Below are 21,720 nucleotides of genomic sequence, written 5' to 3'. Positions count from 1 at the left end.
AACTCCAAATAAATTGGTACTTCACAAACAATATATAGAATATAGACATAAAAGCGATATTTCATAGCAACAGGGTTCCATTGATCAAGATTAGACCCATCACAGCACAGATAAATACACAAAAATTTATTAGCAATTTCTCATCTTTACTGGCAAGAGCTGGCATGGCGAGCGCCCAAACTTCTCCTTGGCGGCCCTGGGGCCCCCAGCTCCCCTCTGCACACCCCGGGAAGCTGCTCCTCCCTTCCCCAGGGGTCTGAGTCCCGAAGGAAGCAGCCCCTCCACCCCCAGGTGTCACCTCTGGAGAGGAGCCTCTGCCACCCAGGGCTGTGAGGTGGGCTGGGGGCCAGGAGAAGGTTGGGATGGAGATGGAAACTTCTCAACGTTTTGCCTTGTTGGACCCAGAGAATTCAACAAAGAGAGAAGTATCGCATCCCCAGATTCCAGACGCTCCACTGGAGGAGTAAAAGGCAAAAGGATAAATGAGGGAGGAGAGGGAGTCCCCGGAGTGGGACAGAATTTGGTTGGTGTCTGTGTGTGAGAAGCGTCCAGGGGAACTCAGCCCCCCTGGAGCGAGAGAGAGTGTGGAAAAGATGAGAAACTCTAATGAAATTTTTGTGGTTTTTGGGTATAGAAACCCTAACGAAGCCTCTTTAAGATCTGACACGGTTCCATTGATAGATGCAGCTCTCAGAGTCACAAACATCATGCAAAATAGGTAAAATAGAGAGAGAGAGAAAGAGAGAAAGAGAGAGGAAAATGCAGAGAAATATAATTTCTGGGCGGCAGCAAATGCCCACATGGATACTGGATAGAAAGTGAGCGACAGAGGAAGGAAGGAAGACCAGGAAAAGGAGAACAAGAGGGGAAGGGAGAAAGAAGAGAAATAGAGAGAGAGAGAGGGAGGGGAGGGGGAAACCCACTTTAATGCTGCATACTTTTTCTAGCTGATGTGACTCAATGTGGTGGCTCACATTGTCACATCTCAGCCCTGGCGGAATAATAAATAGAATAGAATTAATAAGAAAAACAAGGTAATGAAACTTTTAACGTTGAGAAAACAGTGACATGTTCTGTGCATCTCCTTAGCAGAGAGGTGGATGCAGCTTCCAGACCTTACACAGGAAGAACATGGACGCAAAGGGAGGCTGTGGTTTCCTTGGCTCCATTTTCTGAGCTACCTGGGCTGGCTGGAGGGGTGGTGGGTGACCTTCCTTAGGGGGGAAAGCAGGAGAAGGGACAAAGGAGAAGGTGTGTGGGACAGAGAGGCCCTAGGGAGGAGGGCAGGGTGTCATCCCAAAAGCAAAGTCGAAAGGATACAGACCTGGGGAAAATGCAGGAACAGCAGCAGCTGGAGGGAGCAGGAGGGCAGGAATCCTCCAGCTTCAGGGACAGCCATGCAGGAACTACCTCAGGCAGGGTGGGCCAGGGGGCAGGAGGGTCTGGAGTGCTGGGGGGCTGAGAACTACCCATCCCTGCTGTCTGCTCCCAGGTGAGCTCTGCACAGCCTCTCCAAAACTCTGGTGTTGCCTCATGCCAAAGCAAAGCAAAGGACAGCAGAGCTGAGGCTGCCATTGCCCTCCCAGTGCCTTCAGATGTCCCCAGGAACTGATGGCTTGGGGCTTGCTAGGATTTCTCTTCCAGCTTCATGGATGTTTTCCAAGGGACAGGAAGGGCTCTGCCAGGAGAGGCAGAGGCTGTTTGCCATTTAGTGCAGCTTTGGCAAACAAAAGCCAACTGCAGCTCTTCATTGTCCCGCCAGGTGACAAGGGGCATTGTCACAGCAAGCTCTGCTCTCCCCATCGGGCTGTCAGACCCTTTTCTGCAGGAGCCAGCAGACAGGAATCAGAACTGGGAGGCAAGGAAGAGAAGACTTCCTGATCTGTGGCATTAGGAGCTCAGAGGTGCACAGGGAATTCCTGCATGCAGGGGTTTGCAGAGAACAGGGACATGCCCTCAGCTGGGACAGGGATTGGGATGTGGAGGGAGGGACTGGAAACTCACCTGGCCACTGACCCTAGGAGATGATTTTCTACCTGCAGAAAGGTGTGGGAGGCACCACGGTGTTTGTTCCACCTCAGGCACTGGCTCTGGCTCAAAGGATCAGGCAACCTGCTCCTTCCTCCCTCCTGCCACTGTGGGAACGTTCAGCCCTAGGCACGAGGGGACATCCCTGTCTCCTGCTCCATCCTTCCTCCCACTGCTTCTGGAGGCACCACACCTCAGAAAATGGAGCCAGGTGGAAACCACACCTGTCACAGTCTGAGACAAGATGGAGAGAACTCGGAAAGAAACAAGTGGGGGCAACATGCAGACAGATCTGGGGTGGGGATGACTCTTCTGAGGGGGGCTGGGATGTAACCTTCTGGAGAGGGGAGGCAAGGTGGGAAAGGTGAGGAGGAATGGGGAGACAAATCCGGACAAGATCCGGTCAGCAAACAGCATCAACAGCAACAAACAACGGCAGGTGGGATGCAAACACTGAGTTGTCATGGGAACAGAACAAGACAATTAATCCAAACCGAAGCTAATCGCAAAGAAATGAAACCCAACTGAAAGAGAAAGGGCAAAAAAAAAAAAAAGAAAAACCAAAGAAAAGAAAAGAAAGAACAAACCAGATTTTAATAACTGAAAAGCATCATCTGATGTAGGGCGGAGTGCTGAGAATCGGAGTCTGAAGGGAACTGACTGTTCCTGGCTGTGGTTCTGGGCAGGGAAGGAGAAATCCACTCACAAAACACAAGCTCAGGGGCCCAAAAAACTGCAGAGCAACTCTCCCCTCCTGCCAGCTCGCGGGGGTGCAGCTCAGCCCCGGGGGGCACAGGGGTTGTCACTTTGGGCTGGTTGGATGGCATTGGTCACCTCCAAGGGAAGCACCCAGCAGCTCCAGGTGCAAACCCTTGGCACTGCCTGTTCACCAAGGGGGGAGAATTTAGGGCTGATAGGAGCCCAGGACAGGCAGCAGCACTAACTTGGTGCATCCTGGTTTAAAAAAAGCTACACACTCCTGTGTGCACAGCTAGACCAACATCCACACACCGATTGAGGATGGGAAGATAACTCCAATTAAATGCTGGAGACCTCAAAGAGTCCCCTGGATGCAGCCCGTGATGGCTCAGGGCTGTGACAACCACAACAGTCACAGGGTTCATCTCTGCCTACCCAGAGCCATCAGGCTGCTGTTCATTTTAATTGCCCCAGCACTCGGATTTGGCTGGAGACAGAGAATTTGTCAAGCTGAGAATCTCTGGTCAGCCTTTAGGTCAAGGCCCAGGAGGAGGAGAGCTGTGGTGGGAAGGAAGCTGGAGATGGAATCAAGACCAATTTCAGCTTTGGGTCCAGTTAGGTGCCACACAGCAGCTGAAGGAGGGGAATTTTACAAATAAAAAACTGGTTGAAGAGATTCCTTCCATTTTGCTACCCAACACTTCCAAAGGATGGGGAAGAACAGAACTGCCCTCTGTGGAAAGGAAACACTGGCATGGGGCAGCCAGGGCTCTGCTTTACAGACACCTAACAACACTTTTCCCAGTCTGTGGTACGAGAAGGACCTTCCCTGAGTTCCAGGGCTGTTTGGTTCCCAGGCCAGCTTTGCCAGACCCCGCATGCGGACACGGCTGTCATGCTCCATGTGCAGCAGCTCCCCACGGACACACACAAGCAGGCACACACAAACAGACACTGTCCATGGCCAAAAAACTCTCAGGAGCTTTTTTTTTTTCAAACAAGGATACAGCTTGTTACGGATAGAACCAGATTCCAGGACCGGAGCTGGATGTTTGGGATGCAAGTTCAATTCTTTCAGTGCAGAGAAGCCATTTTGGACGCACAGGAAAATTTATTAAGTGCAGTTAGTTATGAGTCTGTTTTAATTGCTGGGTAAGTATTTCACACTGCAAATCTGCACCCCAAATTGTGCTCTTTTTTAGAAACAGAACAGATCCATAACTTGTCACACCCTTGGGAAGCCAATTGGTTTTGTTGCTGCTCACGGAGGCAGAGGTTAACCCAGGTTGTGTTCTGTGAGTGGCATTTTTGGCTTTTTTGGTCCCAATCAGCCCAGTTCAGGTTCCCCACCTCCACCACTTGGGGTCCACAAGGTGAGAGGTGTTTTTGCAAGATTTACAGACCTGATTGGAAGAGACACTGGGAGATCCAGGGTTGACTTTTGCAACACCAGAATCCATTCTTAAAAAGTGTTCCCATGATGCTGCTAACGAGGGAAACTTGAGGACCAACCAACCAACCAACCAGTTTGTGCTGAGGAAACCACCAGCTGCTCTTTTAAAGCCCCTTACAGATTCCCTCAGAGAGAAAAAACGTTGGAGGAGGAGCAGGGTGGGGAAAGGAGAACATCCTGGACAAGAACCTGTCACTTCAAACCCCGATTCACATTAAACCAACTCAAAGAGAAACGCATCTTATACCTTAAAGAAGAAATTAATTGGAAAAGGAAACGAAAGAAAGTGAAGTGACTGGTTGAAAGCACCAAACAAAACCAAATGGTATTAAACATTTTGACACTCAGCAAGCTGCTGCTCCAAATGAGGTGAGAAGGCGGACATTATTGGCCATTTTGGGGAGACAGGAGTCATTCCGTCTTGCTCCAAAATGAGGAGGGGTAGGGGAAAGGGTGCCAAAATAATGTGCAGCCTCTACATTATTAGTGAAGCTTAGATTACACCTGTCCTCCCCTCCCAAATGTGGTCTGCCCTGCCCTGAGTGTGCTGCAGCCGCCTCTGCCTCCTCCCTGTGCCATTCCAATTCCAGGTTCATTCCGCTGGGGCGAGATGTTCTTGGGGTTTGGATTTCCGACCTCCACAGGACGAGAAACTTCCCTCCTCCTGCCCATCTCCTTCCTCATTTCCTTCACGGTAAATAAAAATTAGTAAGTAAATATGTAGATAAATAAAGAATGAGACCAAGGTTTGGATTTGGTCTGGAGGAAATCCATTACCTTCCCAATAATTGATACTTTTCATTTAAAAAAACCACATTAGCTGAGCGACAGGCTGGCTGAACATCTCTGGTCTTTTGTAATTATTATTTTTTTTCCTGTTGTTTTTTACAGGATTGAACAGAAAATTTTCAGAATCCAATTGTTTTTCAAGCAGCTCGGTAATTTTAAACACAGACTTGACTGTTTTAGATTTTGTTATTTTAATTTGACAAGGTGTAATCTAATTTTTTCCCCTAAAACAAAGAGAACAGCGATGCAAAAGGTGTAAGAGACACAGGCAGGCAGAGATTTCGAGATCAGTACAGCACAGTGTTCCTGCAAAGTGCCCTCTATAGAGAGATAGTCATGTATATACATAGATATATACACAGTTTTGATTTTTTTTGGTTGGTTTTTTTTTTGGGGGGTGGCTTTTTGTATCCATTTCCATTTCCTGATACCCTTGAGAAATCCTTCTGCAGAAACACAGTGAAGTTTTTGTTTGCTTTGTTTGGTTTGGAACTAGAATTTCAGAGCTGAGGACACCCCAAACATGGGCAGGGCCTCCCCCACCCACAGAAGTGCTAAAATAACCCTGAAAAATCATCCCAGAACTCTCCATCCCTCAATTTTAGCTCCTGGAAACTGAGCACTGCAGAGGCAGCTGTACAGCCCAGTGGTGGTTCTGCCTCCCTCCTTCTCCGTTAAAGAATTTATCAATCTAGTCTAAAAAGGTATTAAAATTCCTACAGTTTAAAATACCAACGACTGTTTTGACCTTGTGGCTATTTGTTAAATCTCTAGCGCAAGTGGAATTATTTCCTTCAACCTCTAAATGGGATTGAAAGGGAAAAGCTCAGCAATGGTTCCACCTGGAACCAACCAGCAGCTCTGGCCTGATGGTCAAATTACTCACGAGCCAAACTTAACCCAGGCTACAGGCTAAATTATTGCTTAAATTAGTCACATTTTAATCTATTTTGAAGCTTTATTTCCTGAGGTGCTCGGCACACGATTCCTGCCCTTTCTGTGGGTTTTATTTTAATTGATTTCCACTAGTTCAGCTCTTATGTGTTTTGCCCTGGCCTGGTTTCATCTTTGGTCTCTCAGTGAGCTGAGGTTTTCCAGAGAGCCCTGGGAAGTGCTGGGAATGTTCTCAGCAGGGTCTGGGCTGCAGAACCTGGCTCGGGGTGGCTGAGCTTGTGCTGATCATGACCAGCAGCAAAGGCAGGGGCTGAGCAGGCACTGGGATGCTTTAAACGCCTGCTGAGCCATTTACAGCTCCCTAGGCTGCAAAAGAGCAGAGAGCAAAAAGGATTAGCCTTGCAGCATCCCAACTGCTGCCTTTGTGCCTCCCGACAGGACCTGCTGCGGAAAAAGGGGAAAATTCTCAATTCTGTAAAGTCAACCACGACGAGGTGTCCTGTAGCTGCAGCAGCAGCTCTGCACACTCAGGGGATGCTGAAGCTCAGCCACATGGCTCATGCCTCCTGGTGACACCAGGGACACAGGGACACGTGGTCCTTAACCACAGGGTCCATCCCAGCCAGCAGCTGCATTTCGGGAGCAAACCAGAGCAATCTTACTTTGCCTGCAGCTTCCCAAATTAAGAGAGCTGCAGAGTGCTCCTTTCCCAGGGGCAAACCAGCTGTGGCCACAGGTCCTGGAGAGGGGACACAGGTCCTGATGAGGGGACACAGGTCCTGGAGAGGGGACACAGGTCCTGGTGAGGGGACACAGGTCCTGGAGACGGGACATTTGCCCTGATGGGGTAAAGGCTGAGCCCCCATGAGCTCCCTGACTACAGACAAAGACACGCCCAGGTACCACAGAGTGCTCTGGGCTGGAAGGATCTTAAATCCCATCCAGTGCCACCCCTGCCAGGCAGGGACACCTTGCACTGTCCCAGGAAGCTCAGAGACCACAACTTCAGCAAACCACACAACCTCTTCTAGCAGGTATCAATCAAGTCTCTATTTCCTCACCCAGTGACATTCCAGCCTAACATGACTACATCCCATTTAGCTTTAGTTTATTGTTGTTGATATTATTATTATTAATTATTATTTTTATTGGCTCTTAAGGAAGAAATTAATCTTCAAGCCTTCTCAGATCACAAGAGATTCTTAGCAGCAGCAGTGCAGTTTGGCCGTATTAGAAATACTTTATAAAAGAGAAAATAAACAAATAAAAAATAATGGTGTATAAATCCCTTTTTAATTGCACCTAAATCCTGAAACTCAAACTCCTAGTCATGAAGGAAAATCCTGTAATTAGGAGTGATTAACACCTTTTAGTCCTAGGCAGGAGGGAAGTGGGATGGGAAAACCTCATTTCAAATGCTATTCCTTTCCTCTTGTTTTCTGTTTGCTTCTTTGGGTTTTGTTTTGTTTTGTTTTCCTTGAAAAAGAGCCTTGGGACTGGGGGATGTTTTTTGGCTATTTTGGCATCCAAGTCAGAAGAGCCACAGCTGGTCTCTTCCCAAAGAATTATCAACAGTGCAGCATTTGGGACCCTGGGGAGGGGAGAGACTCGGAAGGGGAGGGGAGAATACCAGCACTGAGGGTCCGAGCACTGAAATCTCAGCATTTTAAGAAAAAGAGAAGGACAGACAGAGAGAAAGAGAGAGATAGAGAAAGAGAGAGACAGATACTGTGTCAATACTGCACTGGATTTCTCAAAAATCACACAGCTTTAAAACCTGTGCCCTAGGAAAGCCACTCCTTGGGTAGCTGATTGAGAGGTGAGGACTGAGGGCACAGGGAGAGGCACATCCAGGGAAGGCTGGCATTCAGCTCTGCACAGGGAAAGCACCAAGCACCACTGGCACCACTGACACACTGCACACCCCCTGTTTGCTCTCCATGCGCCTCACCCATCGGGATGCACACATGGGAGGCAACAGGAGCTTCTTGGGGATAAACAGGGACATGAGAAGAGGGAAAAGAGGCATTTTCAGCTCCAATGTCACAGGCCAGATTGCTGGTTGCTGTTTGCAATAGCTGCAGCTGCCAGATGTGCCCCAGCAGCCAATTCCAGTGCCTGCACAGCTGCACTGCTCTTCCCACGCTCCTTTCGGGAGGAGAGCTCTACCTCGGCTGTGCCTGGCTGGGTTTCAAGGCAGTGATGGATAAATCACAGCAAAGGGAGCTGGAAAATGGGGAGAGGCAGAGCCAGGAGGCAGCTGCCTGGCTGCCCTTCCCTCCCAGCTCTCCCAGGACGAGAGAGGGATCCTCCTCGTCACCTCCTCCAAGGGATTCCTTCTGCCAGGAGCTGGGGCACTGCCTGGCCAGGGGCTCTCCAGCACTCATGGGTGCTCTGGGAGAGAACAGCGTGGGATTTGGGAACAGCAGGAGCCTCTGCCAGTGCCATCCTGGGCTCCTGGTGTCACTGAGGGAGGTGGGCAGTGAGCAGTGAGCTCCCAGGCTGGGGAAGCCCTTCGGAGCAGGTCAGGGCTGCTCCTGGTGTGCAGGCGGTGGAACAAGAGCCACACCTCAAGGAATCGACAAGGAATAATGTGACCCGGGGTCTGCTCTAGCTCTTGGAGTGACCCCCTGGGTTCTCACCATCTTTTCCACTTCCCAGATCCCTCCCTCCCCCCAAAACAAAGGCTTGTCCCAAATAGCAGGGCTTCCATGGACAGGCGTTAGAGCTGTGTGACTCCTTTCCTCCTGGAGGGATTGAGGAGTTCAGTTACCACCGGGTGGGCAGGAACACTGGCTTCTCACAATGCGTTTGGAATAAACTACAGCACAGCATAACCAATCAAAACAGAAACAGGAAATCAAGAGAAAGCAAAAAACCCAACGGAACCAAAAAATTTGGAAAGTAAGAGTAAATCCACTTCAAAGAAACCAGAACTGTATAACGAAAAGAAACGATACATATTCATATATCGAAAAAAATAATTCATAATTAATTTAAAAAGTGGCATGCAAAGAAGATTGTTACATTCTCCTATCATGCATCAGGCCCAATGTCCAAACGGCAAGGTAACCATGACGACAAAAAAGTGCAAGAACTCAGCAACATTACCAAAGGATGCATAGAGAGGCCCACAATGCAACTCAACTCATCTCCGCGAGACCCGGGAACGCGCGGGTCTCGCTCATCTTAAAGATTTCTTGCTTTTTCTCTTGTCATTTTTAAAATTTTTTTTTCCATTTTTTTTTTTTCTCTTACGAATGTAAAAATGTGGGTAAAGAAAGTAAAAAAGAAAAAAACCACACCAACCTTCTCGTAGCTCTGAGGGATGTTAAGGGGGTTTGATGCGGAACACAATGACATGAGGAGAAGAGAAAAATAGGGGAAACACAGAGAGAGTAAAAAAAGGCCTTCTCAAGGCTGTCAGCTGCAAATTGATTGATTTTTTTTTCTCTTAACCAAAATAAAAAGAAAGGGAAAAAAATGAAGATAGTAACGACCCTCTTTCCTGCCTTCCTAACTCTCCCCCTCCCATCCCTTTCAGCCCAACCAGTTCGAGGTCAGGCTGGCAGCAATCCTAGCTCAGAGTCAGCCCTGCAGAGCTGCTGACCCAGCAGGGATTCTCCCTCCCTCGAGTCCTTCTGCTCCTTGTGGAAGGGGAGCAGAGCCTGGGCAGAGCAGCCCTGCAGGAGCAGCCCAGCTCAGCCCCTGCTCCCCACACTCCCCCCAGCCCCACACCCAGCCCTGCTCACTCTGACTCCACCATGGGACTGAATAAGGAAAAAAGAAATAATTAGAAGAAGGAAAAGAAAAGCAAAAAACCAAACCAAACCATTTCCTTGCAATGTTCAAACTTACAACTCCTATCCCAGGTGGTCTATAGCGACAAGCATGTTATGGGAGAAACAAGTCAATTGGAAACACAAGAGTGTTCGAGACTCTTTTAAAACAAAAAACGGGAAGAAAAATGTGCATGAACTCTCCCTCCCACCAAAGCAAAACCATTTCAGAAATCCGTTACCTTTCCACGATATTAACACACAAGAAACAAGGAATTAAACAGCATGAAAAACACCCAAACCACAGGCCGAGGCACACGCTGTGTTCTGCACTCTCTCGGCAGGTTAGTGCTGCTCTGCAGGCCCAGGGACACACGGCTAACTGGGGAGGAGGAGGGCTAGCACCTCTCATCCAGGTGTGCAGACAACACCCTGTTACACCCTTTGTCTCCTGGGTAGTTTCCGAGTGGCCAGAAAAGTAGAGGAAATTTATAAACAGAACGATAATGAAAAATCCCCACATTTTTCCTATTTCTTTTCAATTTTTTTTTAAAGAACCCAGACCATTCCAGCTAAGCTGTCTGCAATGGATTCAGCCCTAAATTAGTATCAGATCCAGATTTACGTTCCCAAAAGCAGAATTTCGGGGCCCAGGCGACAGGGCGAATTTCAAACGCAATTTTCCAGCTGGCCACAAAAGGCTATTTAAAAATTTAGCTTGGAAACATTAAATTATTAAAAGCCTTCTCTCCATGTGCATGTGATTTAGTGAGCGTGAGACACGAGAGAGAGAGAAAGAGAGAGAGAAAGGAGTGCACACAGGAGCATGGCTCTGCATTGGACTGCAGATTATCGTGAGTGTAGGTGGGAGGCGCTTCCTCTGTCGATGGGATGGAAATGGGAACAGTTTGCTAGGATGTAACTTTTCTTTTTTCCTCCCAATGGTATTTTTCTTTTTTTTTTTTTTTTTTGGTAATTTTTTTAAAAAGCGAGAAGGACCAGCCCTGCTCTCTCATTACCAAAAGGGTTTTTGCTGTGGAAAGATCTTAAACCAAAGCCACACATAAAATATTACAGGTCAGAGAGATTAAAGTAAGAGGAAGCAGAGAGGCTGTTGGGCCACGGGGTGGAGAACATCGAGGGGGCACTGAGCAAAGCCAATCCCCCTGTCATCTGTTCCCCTGCTGCAGGAGAAGGGCTCTGCACTGAGGCAGGGTGGCTGCTGTGTCCCCAGCTCTGTGCCCAGCGTTTGTGCCCAACCAGGGACAAATTACTGCCGGCAAAGGCAAAACCAGCTGGGACTGAGGCCAGCAGGGACAGTCCTGGGGGGATCCAGGGACACAGAGCTGCATGGAGGGGCTGAGAGGTTCTCCTCTCTTCTCACAGCCACAGCAGCAGAGCTGAAACAATCCTGCTTCCAGAGAGCAGGGATCCTCTGGGAGAAAGGGGAATTCTCTGCAGCCAAAGGGATTCACTCCCGTGGGCTCTGCAGGCTGCCTCTGGCAGGTTTTGGGGTGACTCTTGGGTCACACCTGGCTTGGCCGTGGGTGACCCAGCCTTGCCCTGCTGCCCACAGGGCTGTCGGGGCAGCGCCAAGGAATTGGGGTACATTGGGATCCCCAGTGCTCCGCCGGGCACAGCAGCGATTCCCCACCCGGGAAGGGCAGGGCAGGGCAGCCCGGGAGGAGGGCAGTGAGTGCCAGCGAGCCGATGTGCTCCCTACCTCTCACATAAAGGTTAGCAGGGGACGAGTAGCGCACCCCGGCGCTGTTGCTGGCCACGCACTCGTACTTGCCCTGGTCCGTCTCCTCGCTGCTCTCGATCTGCAGCCCACCTGTGAGGGGAGAAGAGATGGCAGCACAGACACCATCATCACCACTCTGCTACCTTTGGACACAGCAAGAGCCACAGTGTTTTGCTGTTTGCTCCCCCTGGGCTCACAAACACCGCGATAGAACGCTCAGCTCCTGGCTGAGCTCACACTGACCCAACATGAGGAGAAAATTTAATCCCCCCTCTGTAGGGAGTGTTGCTCTTTGTCCTGAACTCATCAGCAAAAGCACCAAGTTTTGTGGCTTCTGCAATGCAGGCGTTCTGCACCAGAACTCCCGAAATCAGCCTCAATAATCCATATTACTGTGATCCCCAGAAATCCATCAGCAGGCAGTTGACTTTCCCTTGCTCAATTTGAAGCAGTGACCATAAAAGTGAAAGGCTTTGTCACCCACTGCCTGGGGAATTTCTATCACTGCTGCCTTTGTTTTGTGCCCAATACCTGCTCCTCAGGAAGCCTAGGGAGATAAGAGCCCCTGTGAAAAGCACCTTACTGATAGTAAATATTCCCCAGGGAAAACCCTGTAAATACTGCATTGGAACTTCAAAATTGCCTGCATGGTTTACATCATCTGGGCCAAAAGGATTAAGGTTTTTCTTAAACTTGTATATTATTGCAGGCTACAAGAATATACCCAGGGCCCAAACTAAAGATTCCTGTCAGCAAATATGCAGAGAGATGCAGCATGGAACTACATGGAAGAAAATTGCCTCATTTACCTCAGAAGGCTTCATCCCTGCAAAACTCCAGTTAAAATACATACTACATAAATAATTCAACAGGCTCTCAAATGTTTTATGTATTAGGAGTACATGATTATACTACAGATATGGACAGAGCTCACATGTGGTAGGACTCTTGATTCCCATCTCTGGAAAAAAACCCCACCTAAATATGAAAACCAAACAATTCCAGCTCAGTGTAATAGTATTGATAAAATCTTAAGTGAGAGGAGTGCAAATGAGATCATTGTTGGTTGCAGATACAGCCTTTTCAGGAAGGAAAAACCAGTGTGTTCCGAGAGGAGGACGCAGAGCTCACGTTCCTCTGTGTGCGTGGGTGGGAATGGTGCTGCTGGGGATGTGGGGCTGGGAGGGGATTTGGGATGGGGATGGGGTGTGAGTGCAGCTCCCCACAGCATCCCCTGTGCCTGGGAGCTCCCAAAAGCAGAACAGAGAGAATTAAATCCCCCAAAACCTCACCCGAGCCAGTAAACCAAATAAAATCCATTCTGAAAGAATCTGCGGGTATTTCAGCACAACAGGAGTTAAAACCCAAACTGGCTGAAGCTTCCCACTGAGCACCCAGCCGAGCATATTTCATATGGAATTACAGCTCCAGCTCTGCTGTTGGAGAACTCCAATTGGGTGGAAAGCTGGCCCGTGACTTTTCCCAGAAATTTCTGTTAATTTGGACAAATCTGTGGGCTGTTTCCATTGGTTCCAGATACATTTTCTGTGCAGCTCGTGAGCATCACTGGTTTGAGAGTACCCAGGGAGGTGAAGTTCCACTCCAGAGCAGGAAGGGAACCATGGACTGCAGTGGGCAGCTTTCCTGAGGAAATAAGGAATAGGGATTCACCCTCCCACTGCCCACTGAAGCTCTGCTGGTCAAGGCAATGGCAGAAACGAGGCTGCAGAGAGGGTGAGGAGTGTTCAGCACTTGTCAGGAGCCAACAGAGATGATGTGTGAAAACGTAAATCTCACCTACAGCACCTCCTGTTGCTTTTACCAGGAGAGAATTAAGGAATTTTAAATGTGCCAGTGGAGATAAAACCAAAGCAAGGTCTTCCAAGGGGTGCACACCCAGTTCCTCCTGCCTTTCAATGACAGCTTGAGGTCAATTTTCGACTCCATTAGAGAGACAGTGCAGAAGTTACTTACCATGGATCTTTCCCAGAGAAACCTAAGGGTAAGAGAGCGGGGAGGAAGTGGAAAGAGGCTCTGGAGCCAAACAAATGAGAACGCTGAGATGGGAAGTGCTGAGGATCTGCCTGAGCAAAGGATTGGAAAATTCTCATCACCATCAGCAGCTCGGGAGCACTTTGCACCAATCAAGAGAAGGCCCTAAGTATTTACCAAGCTTTGATAGCATTTAATGCTCGAGATAAACTTCAGTCCTTCACAGTCCTGGAGAGATTAGCTCTTAAAACTCTGCCATAAATCTGAGGCAGCACAGCCAGAGACGTTATTAGAATAACAGTATCAGTATTACCAAGTGCACCCAGCAAACAAAAAAGGACATTATAACCATAGATAAAATAAAGACAGGTATAAAAAAGAAATATCCAGAGGTGAAGCAAGACAAGAAAACATAATAACAACAACACGAATCTGTATTGAGCACGGGGCAATGAAACGGGATCTGAGTGGAGAGAAGTGTTTGGAGAGTGGGTGAGTGAGTGAGCTGGGGTGTCTTACCTCGGATCGGTGTACCTTCTGCAAAGAAAACAAAGAAAATGAGTGAAAAGACTGCAAAACCCCAAACACCTGCACTGCCTGTGGGAAAAGGACCTGAGTCAAGGAAGACAGTTCCCAGTAGGAAACTTCCTGCTCTATCTCAAATTACAGGGACACTGAAGAAGGCTGGGGCTGCTCAAGGTGGGGATGCCCTTTTGAGCAGCCCAATCCAGCTGGCTGTTTGCAGAGCCTCCGTGGCTCTTGGCTTCAGAAGCCTTAAGATTGGCTACGTTTCATTGCAGGAATGTAAAGAAGCCCTTCAGGCTCTCAGCTAACATTTCTGTTTGCTGCTCACTGAGCACAGGATGACCCTGCATTTACCTTCACCGCTGGGGAAAGGGCTGGCATGGGGCTGTGTGAGCCCAGGCAGTGAGGGACACAGGGGGAACCTTGCACCACATTAAGATGCAGGTTTGATCCCACCTTGGCTAGCAAATCCTCAGCTCCAAACTTTAGTTGTTGGCACAGATGTGTGAGGAATTCAGTGGATGTCCTGCTCAGGAGCTTTGGCCATCCTTCAGGGCTCTGCACGGGCAGATCTGGGCACTGCAGAGGTGCCAGGACTACCTGAACCTCCTGCAGTGCCTCTGGAGCTCCCTAATGCCAGCCAGGAGGGGCTGTGTGGGGAGAACAGCCCTGCTACACTTGCCTGCCCACTGCCTCTCCCTTGGATGATTTTATTCCAAGCCCCTCCTGCTGTCTCTCAGTTCCCAGCCTCGGGCAGGGCTCAGGTGGGAGGGAGTGACAGACAGGTAAAACCCTGTCTGACCTCCTGAGGGTGCAAACAAACCATCTTCCTTTGAAAACACAGCAGGTCCTTTTGCTCACAGCGGCATTCAAAACTTATCAGAGGAGGGGTTTAGTTGGTGGGTTTTACCCCAATCCTGAGAACAGGGCAGATCCCGCAGAGCTGCCTCTCCCTAGGGAGAGATGCTCGAGCTCCTCTGCAATGGTGACACTGCTGCCACTGCAGCACTCCCAGCCAGGGCTGTAGAGCACATTAAATGACAAATATCAGCCTCTCACCCTCTCCTCTCCCCTGGTGAGATACAGCAGTTATCATCCTGCTTTACACACAGGGAAACTGAGGCAGAGGTGAAGCCACTTGCCCAAGGTCACGGAGGGAAGTGTGACAGAGGCAAGAACAGGAGTCAAAGCCTCCTCCGTGCCAATCTCCTGCCTCAATCACCAAAAACCCCTTCCCTCCTCACCCTTCAGCCCTGCTCCTCCTGCTGCTGCGGCTCAATCCTCCATTCTCAGGATAGAAGGTAAAAACACAGAGATACTAATTAGAGTTCACCTTTACTTTTCAGAGGAGCTAAGGGAAGAGAGGCATTATAGTGTTAGGGATTAGACTCTAGTTAGACTCAGCTTCTAGTTACGAGGTTAGGTTATTAGCTAGAGAAAAGTTAGCATCTAGTTAGGGTTAGGAACTAGCTAAGGTTAATGAAGCAGGTTGTTAGCTCTCAGGACAAAGGTTGGAGAGGCAGCGCTTGGAAGAGGTGGGGAGCATGGACTTGGGCAGACCCCCACCCAGGAGGGGCAGGAAGGTTTAAAAAGCAAGAGAGAGAGAGAGAGAGAAAGCAGCAAAAGGTTATAGATCAATTCAGTGGAAATAAAAACAGCCTCTGATACATCCTTCTGTCTCAAAACTGGAGTGAAAATCTGCCATCTGTGGCACCAATATGGAACAAGGCTAATGGGAAGAGGGGAGAGGAGGGGAAGAGACCCCAACATCACCCACAGCTCAAAAGCTTCTTTGGCCTTGGCTAAGCCTGGCAGTTTCCTTCCAAAGTTCACTCTAATTGACAGCAAAAACATGCTGGGAGTTAGAGCTGTGCAAGCCCAGACACAACAGCAGTGGCACCTTCTTGTGTCACCGCAGGTTTGTCACTCCCTGCTCCTCAGAGCACCAGCACTGCCCTGGCAACGGGCTGTGAGCAGCTCTGGGGGACAGGCAGTGCCACCCTGGGGGACAGGCAGTGCCACCCTGGGGGACAGGCAGTGCCACCCTGGGCTCCCCAGCTCCAGCTCTGGCTCACGGGGCACACAGGGCAGGGCAGGATGGCTTTAGGAAGTGCCCCACACCAGAATTTGAGTCACAGTGAGCTCCAGCAGCACTTTGGGCGGCACAGACACAGATGGGAGATTTTCACTGCTGGAGTTTCACATCTAACCAGCTCCATGTTCAACACAGGGGCAGCAGGAGGGTGCTGGAAGAGCATATCCACTCAGTCAATTATTCTGAGGAGCTCTGACAGGTCCTGGAGGGTCTGCTATGGGGTTGTGGGGGTGGAGGGGAGGCACCTGCAATCAGTATCTGGCTCGAGCAGGGCGCAGGGCACACCGAGGGCACCAGCTATGCAGAACTAGAGGACGAAGAGCTCACTCTGGATGCTGATTTTCAGGGTGAAAAGCTGGTTTTGAGATGCTACGTGCAGACTTTTCACACTGCCTTGCACAGCCTCCCAGGATCTGCAGATCTGCCTATTTAGGGCAAATGTTGAGGCTGTGTGAGCCCAGATGGCCAGCCTGGGGTTTAGCAGCAGAGGCAAAAGGCAGCTTAAAGGCCTTGCCTCTGGATTAGAAGGGCCAAGATGGTGCCAGGCAGAACTCCCAGTGCAGGTGTCCCTCTGTCAGCGAGGATGGGCTCTGCTCTCCCACCATCCCTTCCCATTCGAGCTGCCTACGGATTCTCTGAGCCTGGAAGAGGAGAGGAGAGGAGGACAATCCCCATTGCCATGGCAATGGCAGCAAACACATCCCCACCTTCTGTCAGCCACGTGTGACACCATGTGTGTGCTGAGCTGAGCTGAGCTGAGCTGCTCTCCCCAGGGCTGGACGCAGCTTTCTGCTCCAAACAAGCAGCAGCCACCAAGGGTCTCTGCGACTCTGAGATGCTGGATCCTGGCTGACAGCTGCAATTCTGACATCTCCAGGAACAAAAGGGGACTTGGCACAGGCAGGGCTGTGATGTGAGCTCTGCAGAGAGGCTCCTGCCTTGCCGGGGGATGCAGGGGAGCTGCAGGGGTTCTTCCCTTCCTCATCCCTTCCCCAATCCTTCCCCGCAGCCACCAGCCTGTGATTTACAGCTTCAATTTGGAAATGCTGCACCCCCAAATTCTGCCTCCTCAAAATGCCAATAACCTTGTTAGATGTGAAACTCCAGGACCTCCTGCAGGTGTGAACACAATTATCACAGTTCCAGGGTACAAAGCTATTGTGTAATTGGGGAATTCCAGGACAACTGTTGCTAAGATACCAGAAAAAAAAATCTATCCAATGTTAGGAGGTTCATATTTAGCTGTTATCTTTTTATGCAGATAAATTAATTAGAATTATTATTACTATTCCTTTTTTTTGTAGCCTGCAATACCCCTGCAGAAATTAATTTAGAGGGCAGAACATCTCTACTGAAAGAGTTAGTAGAAGAAATGCAGAGCATGCCTCTCAAGAAGCTGTTACAAAGGAATTAGTTTAAAGGGCAAGGGTTACAAATCTGCACATTAGCAGGTTTGGGGTTTTCTGGTTTGATTTTTAATATTTTTTTAATTGAGCAAACTTACCAAAGGTCTCTGAATGTTAAATAAAAAGTGAAAAAAAAAAGAAAAGAAAAGCTTGTTATAGCCAGTTATTTAGAAAACAGAAGACACACACAAGACACAAAAGGTTTTAGTGTTTCTGTGCTGAGGAAGGTGGCTGAAGTCTGCCTCCCGTGTCCCCCCTAGATGGCAGCTGAGCAGAGGACACTGCCTTTGCCTTCTGCTTTAAATGTCCCAAGATAAGCAGAAATACGCATTTTCCAAGGCCACTTAAACTCTTGTCCAACCTGGATCTCTAAGGCTGAGATGCTCATGATGTCTAAGGGAAGCAGGAGCCCAGACAGAGCTTCTTCCCATTCTCTGCCTGACAATTCAGCTTTGCACTCAGCCCAAACCCCAAGCATTAAAAGATTTCCAACTGCTTGGGAATTTTATCTGGAGATGGAAAGGGGAAGCAGAAACACCAGAGGGAGAAAATCCACTACGGTTAATGATGTATCAGCTGAGTCTTGATTAGAGAGCAGACCCACATTCCACATGGCTTCCTGGAATGATGGGAATATAATGACCATGGGCTGTTTATATTGCCAGACAAACATTCAGAGTTAAGAGAAATGAGAACCAAATCCGAACCTGGAATCCAATCTCGCAGAGCTCTGTCTGACATTTCACTTGCTCCTTTTAATGAGCTAATTTGCGCATTTGCTGCTAACTCATATATTGAGAAAAATTCAGTTCTTAACAGCCCCTGTCCTCCAGGCTGTTATCCTGCTGACTTCATCTCCAGGGTGGAATCTGGCTGTCTGTCTGTCCTGCTGCTCCCTCAGCCTGTCCCAGGGAGCCACACACAGGTCAGAGCAAAGAGTCACTAAATCCCAGACTGGTCTGGGTTGGAAGGAATCTTAAATCCCATCCAGTGCCACCCCAGCCATGGCAGGGACACTTTCCAGTGTCCCAGGCTGCTCCAAGCCCTGTCCAGCCTGGCCTTGGACACTTCCACGGATCCAGGGGCAGCCACAGCTTCCTGGGCACTCTGTGCCAGGGCCTCACCACCCTCACAGGGAAGAATTTCTTTCTAAATTTTCCTAAACCTGTTAGCACAAAGCACAGTTGTGATTTAGGTCCAGAGCTGCTCCTCCCTGCTCCCACAGGGTCTGTCAAACACCCTCCAGCTGGGTGTCACTGGGGACCCCAAGGATCTTGGCTGGAGTTCCACTGGTGACCTGGGGTGAAAGACACTGGAGAGCATCAGCAGTGTCCTGGAGCACCCCAGTGCCCTGATGTGTGCTAGTGCCACCCTGCTGGCAGCAACGTTTGTTTTCTGGAAAGATAAATATATTAAATTAAGATGTGACTTCAGCAGCTCCAACAGGCATTGCCTCCCTCACAATCCCACATCGAATCTGCCCTGCCTTCCCTCCCTTCCACAGCACAAGTGTGGCACAGTGCAGATGACCCTAATGCCAATATTCTGCACCTTCACAGGCCTTCCTCTGCAGAACACACAAGTTTGGAAGGCCATAAAAGCAGATGGAATTGGAGAACTGGGAAATCCTGACTGCCCAAGGATCTGCACTCCCTGAAGACAACAGGGATGCTTCAGGGTTTCACCAGTTTACTAATTTAAAGCAGCTGTAAATGAGATTAAATCTCAGCAGGTATCTTCTATTTATCAGAAAGGTCAAGGGTTCACTCTGAGGTTAATCAATTCACTGGAATAAAAATGCAGCACTCAGGTGGCTTCAAGGAAAACACCAGATCAAGCCGAGCTAAAGAGTAAAGGCATTCTAGCAAGATGATGAATGTATTAAAAATAATCTGCCTGTGCATTACTCACACTTCAGATCATGGTCACAGAGCATGATATAATTCTAGTTTACCTCTCATTATTTATGCTGAGTGATTTTTTTTATTTGCATTTGCCTCAGCTGTTATGATAAAACAGGGAGGTCAATCTCATCTGCGTTCGTGGGATTCAACAAGCCATTCTAATTCGACAAAGCAGTTTAAGGATCTGCTTGTGACTTTGCTTCACTGAACAAGGAGGCATTTATGCAGGTGTGTAAAAGCTACATTAAACTGGAGCTATGCTGAAGCTTTTCCACTGGTGGCCCATAGAACTAAAAATCTCTATGAAGAATCTTTGCTGAACTGAGCAAGAGAAAATCCAGGTGTTTCCATGCCTTGCTGTCCAGATCCAGAGGGACACGGTCAGAACCGATTTCTCCAGGGCTGCAGAGATCTGGGCAGGAGCAGTTGGTTATCACTTGACTGGAGAACTTGTGAAAGGTCTAATACTAACAAAGCAACTCCAGTTGCTTCACTGAAGACTCTGATTTCCCTTTGCCTACAACAATGTCTTTTTTTTGCCCAAAAATTCTTAAAAATGAACCATGGACACATTTTTTCTAGGCTGGGTCAAAGCAGTCAGCCCAAGCACTTTATGAAAAGGATTATTTCTTGGGTTACTTTTTGTCAAAAGGTAGAACTTTCAAAACTTGTTAAATTTTTGCAGCTATCAATGGAAGTGTTTTATCAGTAGTACTCAAAAATAAATCCACCTATGCCCTCCTTGCACACACTCTCACACAGAGAACTGGCAGATTTAACAAGTACAAAAACAGCTCCTGCAACGTGAATATTAAGAGATGCCACATTGCCACACACAAAAAACAGCAAACAGAAAACAAACAAGAGAGACAGATGGACAAGCAGATGGGGAAAGATGGAAAATTGACAAGAGGCACGGAGCTGGGGTACATCTGTTGGTGGAGATGGACTCCACGGGCTGAGGCACCGAGGGGTCACTCCGGAACATTCCCAGTGCTGTCCAGGGATGGCTGCAGGGATGTGATGATGAGACATCCTGCAGGAGCTGCTCTTCAGCCCCAGCCTGGAGAGGCTCTGTTTGCACCACCGTGTTTGACAGCAAGAGGCTGCCTGAGCCATGGACTCCACCCCAGGTGTGTGTGGCCTGAAAAGCTCTGTCTGCCACAGAGGTTTGTTCTTCCTTTCCCAGTTCTTGCTGTGAGCAGCAAACCCTCAGCCCCATCCAGGCCCCAGTTTGCCCTGAGCTCAAGAACACCATGATCCAGGGAACTGGATGGCCACCAGCTTCCCCCTTGTCCTTCCCTTCATGTCAACTGGGCAGCAGGGAGGACCAGGAGGGCTTGAAGTGGAAAATCCTCCAACCACTCTCTGTGTAAAAGCCAAAGAAAATCAAACGTCCCAATCCACAGCAGCATCTCTCAGCCTCTCCTCTGCATCAGGAGCAGCCTCCTCACATCTCTATTTGCTCTCAACTCCTCCAGCCTCACCCCCAGACCTTACCTGATCTCAGCTGTTTGATTCTGCCGTTGCTGGCGCTGGGGTCGACAGGCAGGAAGTCTTTGAACCAGGTGATCTCGGGGTCAGGGTTGCCGCTGGCCGCACAGAGCATCGTGGCCGTTCGAGTTCTCTCCACCACCTTCAGCTGGGGCCCCATGTCAATGTTTGGGAAGCCAGGGGGTAACTGATCCTCTGCAGAGTAAAGGGAAGGGGTGAAACAGGAGCCAGGGGTCAGTGCAACACCCCAAGGAAAGCACCAGGCACACACTGCCCTGTGCAATAAAGTACAAACCCTGAATGGTCCAGGATGGAAAACGTCATAAAACACAATTTACCAGCTTGTCCGTTTTGTGTGACTATTTCAATGTCCCACAGGATTCTACATTTAAAGGCAATCTTTTTTAAAACTCTTTGGGGCACAGCAGAATAGAGTTAGAGAATCATCTCCCCCAGGCTGAACCCCTTTCCCAGCTCCCTGTCCTGCTCCTCACAGGATTTATGTTCAAATCCCCATGTCAGAGTTTCTCCAGGTGCTGCACAGAAGCTCTGCCAGGTAAGGGTCTGCAATTGACTTCTGTAGAGCAGAAGATTTGCAAAGATCCTGCACCGCAGAGAACACCCTGAGCTGTCACAGTTAAAAGGAAAGGTTCACCTTCCCCCTCCGAACTCACAGAACAAAACAAACTGCACAGGAGACATAATGAAAGAACCCACGTGGAAAGGGCTGTCAAAGACACAGTGGGACTGGGAGAGAAAGAAGAGGAAAATCTCATCCAGCTGCAGTGACCAGAGGGGAAACACACAACAACAATACGCCAAGTGCTGTCAGCCAGGGTGTGAGTTTTAGATTTATTAATTCCGAGTGCTGCTGCCCTCCAAGAACAGGGATGTGGCAGCAGCACCCAGCAGAGAGGC

At 49.0% G+C, this 21,720-nt stretch overlaps 1 protein-coding gene across 10 annotated transcripts in view; it reads right to left on the bottom strand.

Annotated features, from left to right (window-relative positions):
- Positions 1 to 21,720, bottom strand: part of PTPRS (protein tyrosine phosphatase receptor type S) — a 116,317-nt gene that overhangs the window by 42,576 nt on the left and 52,021 nt on the right. For 9 of the 10 annotated variants that reach the window (XM_085040128.1, XM_085040132.1, XM_085040129.1 and 6 more), the window contains 2 exons: positions 20,809 to 20,997; positions 11,366 to 11,476 (listed from right to left, as the gene is read on the bottom strand). In XM_085040128.1, coding sequence (XP_084896254.1) covers positions 11,366 to 11,476; positions 20,809 to 20,997 — 300 coding nt within the window. Of the gene's footprint in view, positions 1 to 9,172; positions 9,381 to 11,365; positions 11,477 to 20,808; positions 20,998 to 21,720 lie in introns of those variants that run through there. The other variant, XM_085040135.1, reaches the window with a different exon arrangement.

The sequence above is a fragment of the Lichenostomus cassidix genome, chromosome 28, assembly GCF_008360975.1.
Source record: "Lichenostomus cassidix isolate B80296 chromosome 28, HeHo_3.0, whole genome shotgun sequence".
Taxonomy (NCBI): Eukaryota; Metazoa; Chordata; class Aves; order Passeriformes; family Meliphagidae; genus Lichenostomus; species Lichenostomus cassidix.
The sequence above is the reverse complement of the archived record's forward strand: the minus strand, read 5'-3'. Positions and strand labels throughout refer to the sequence as shown.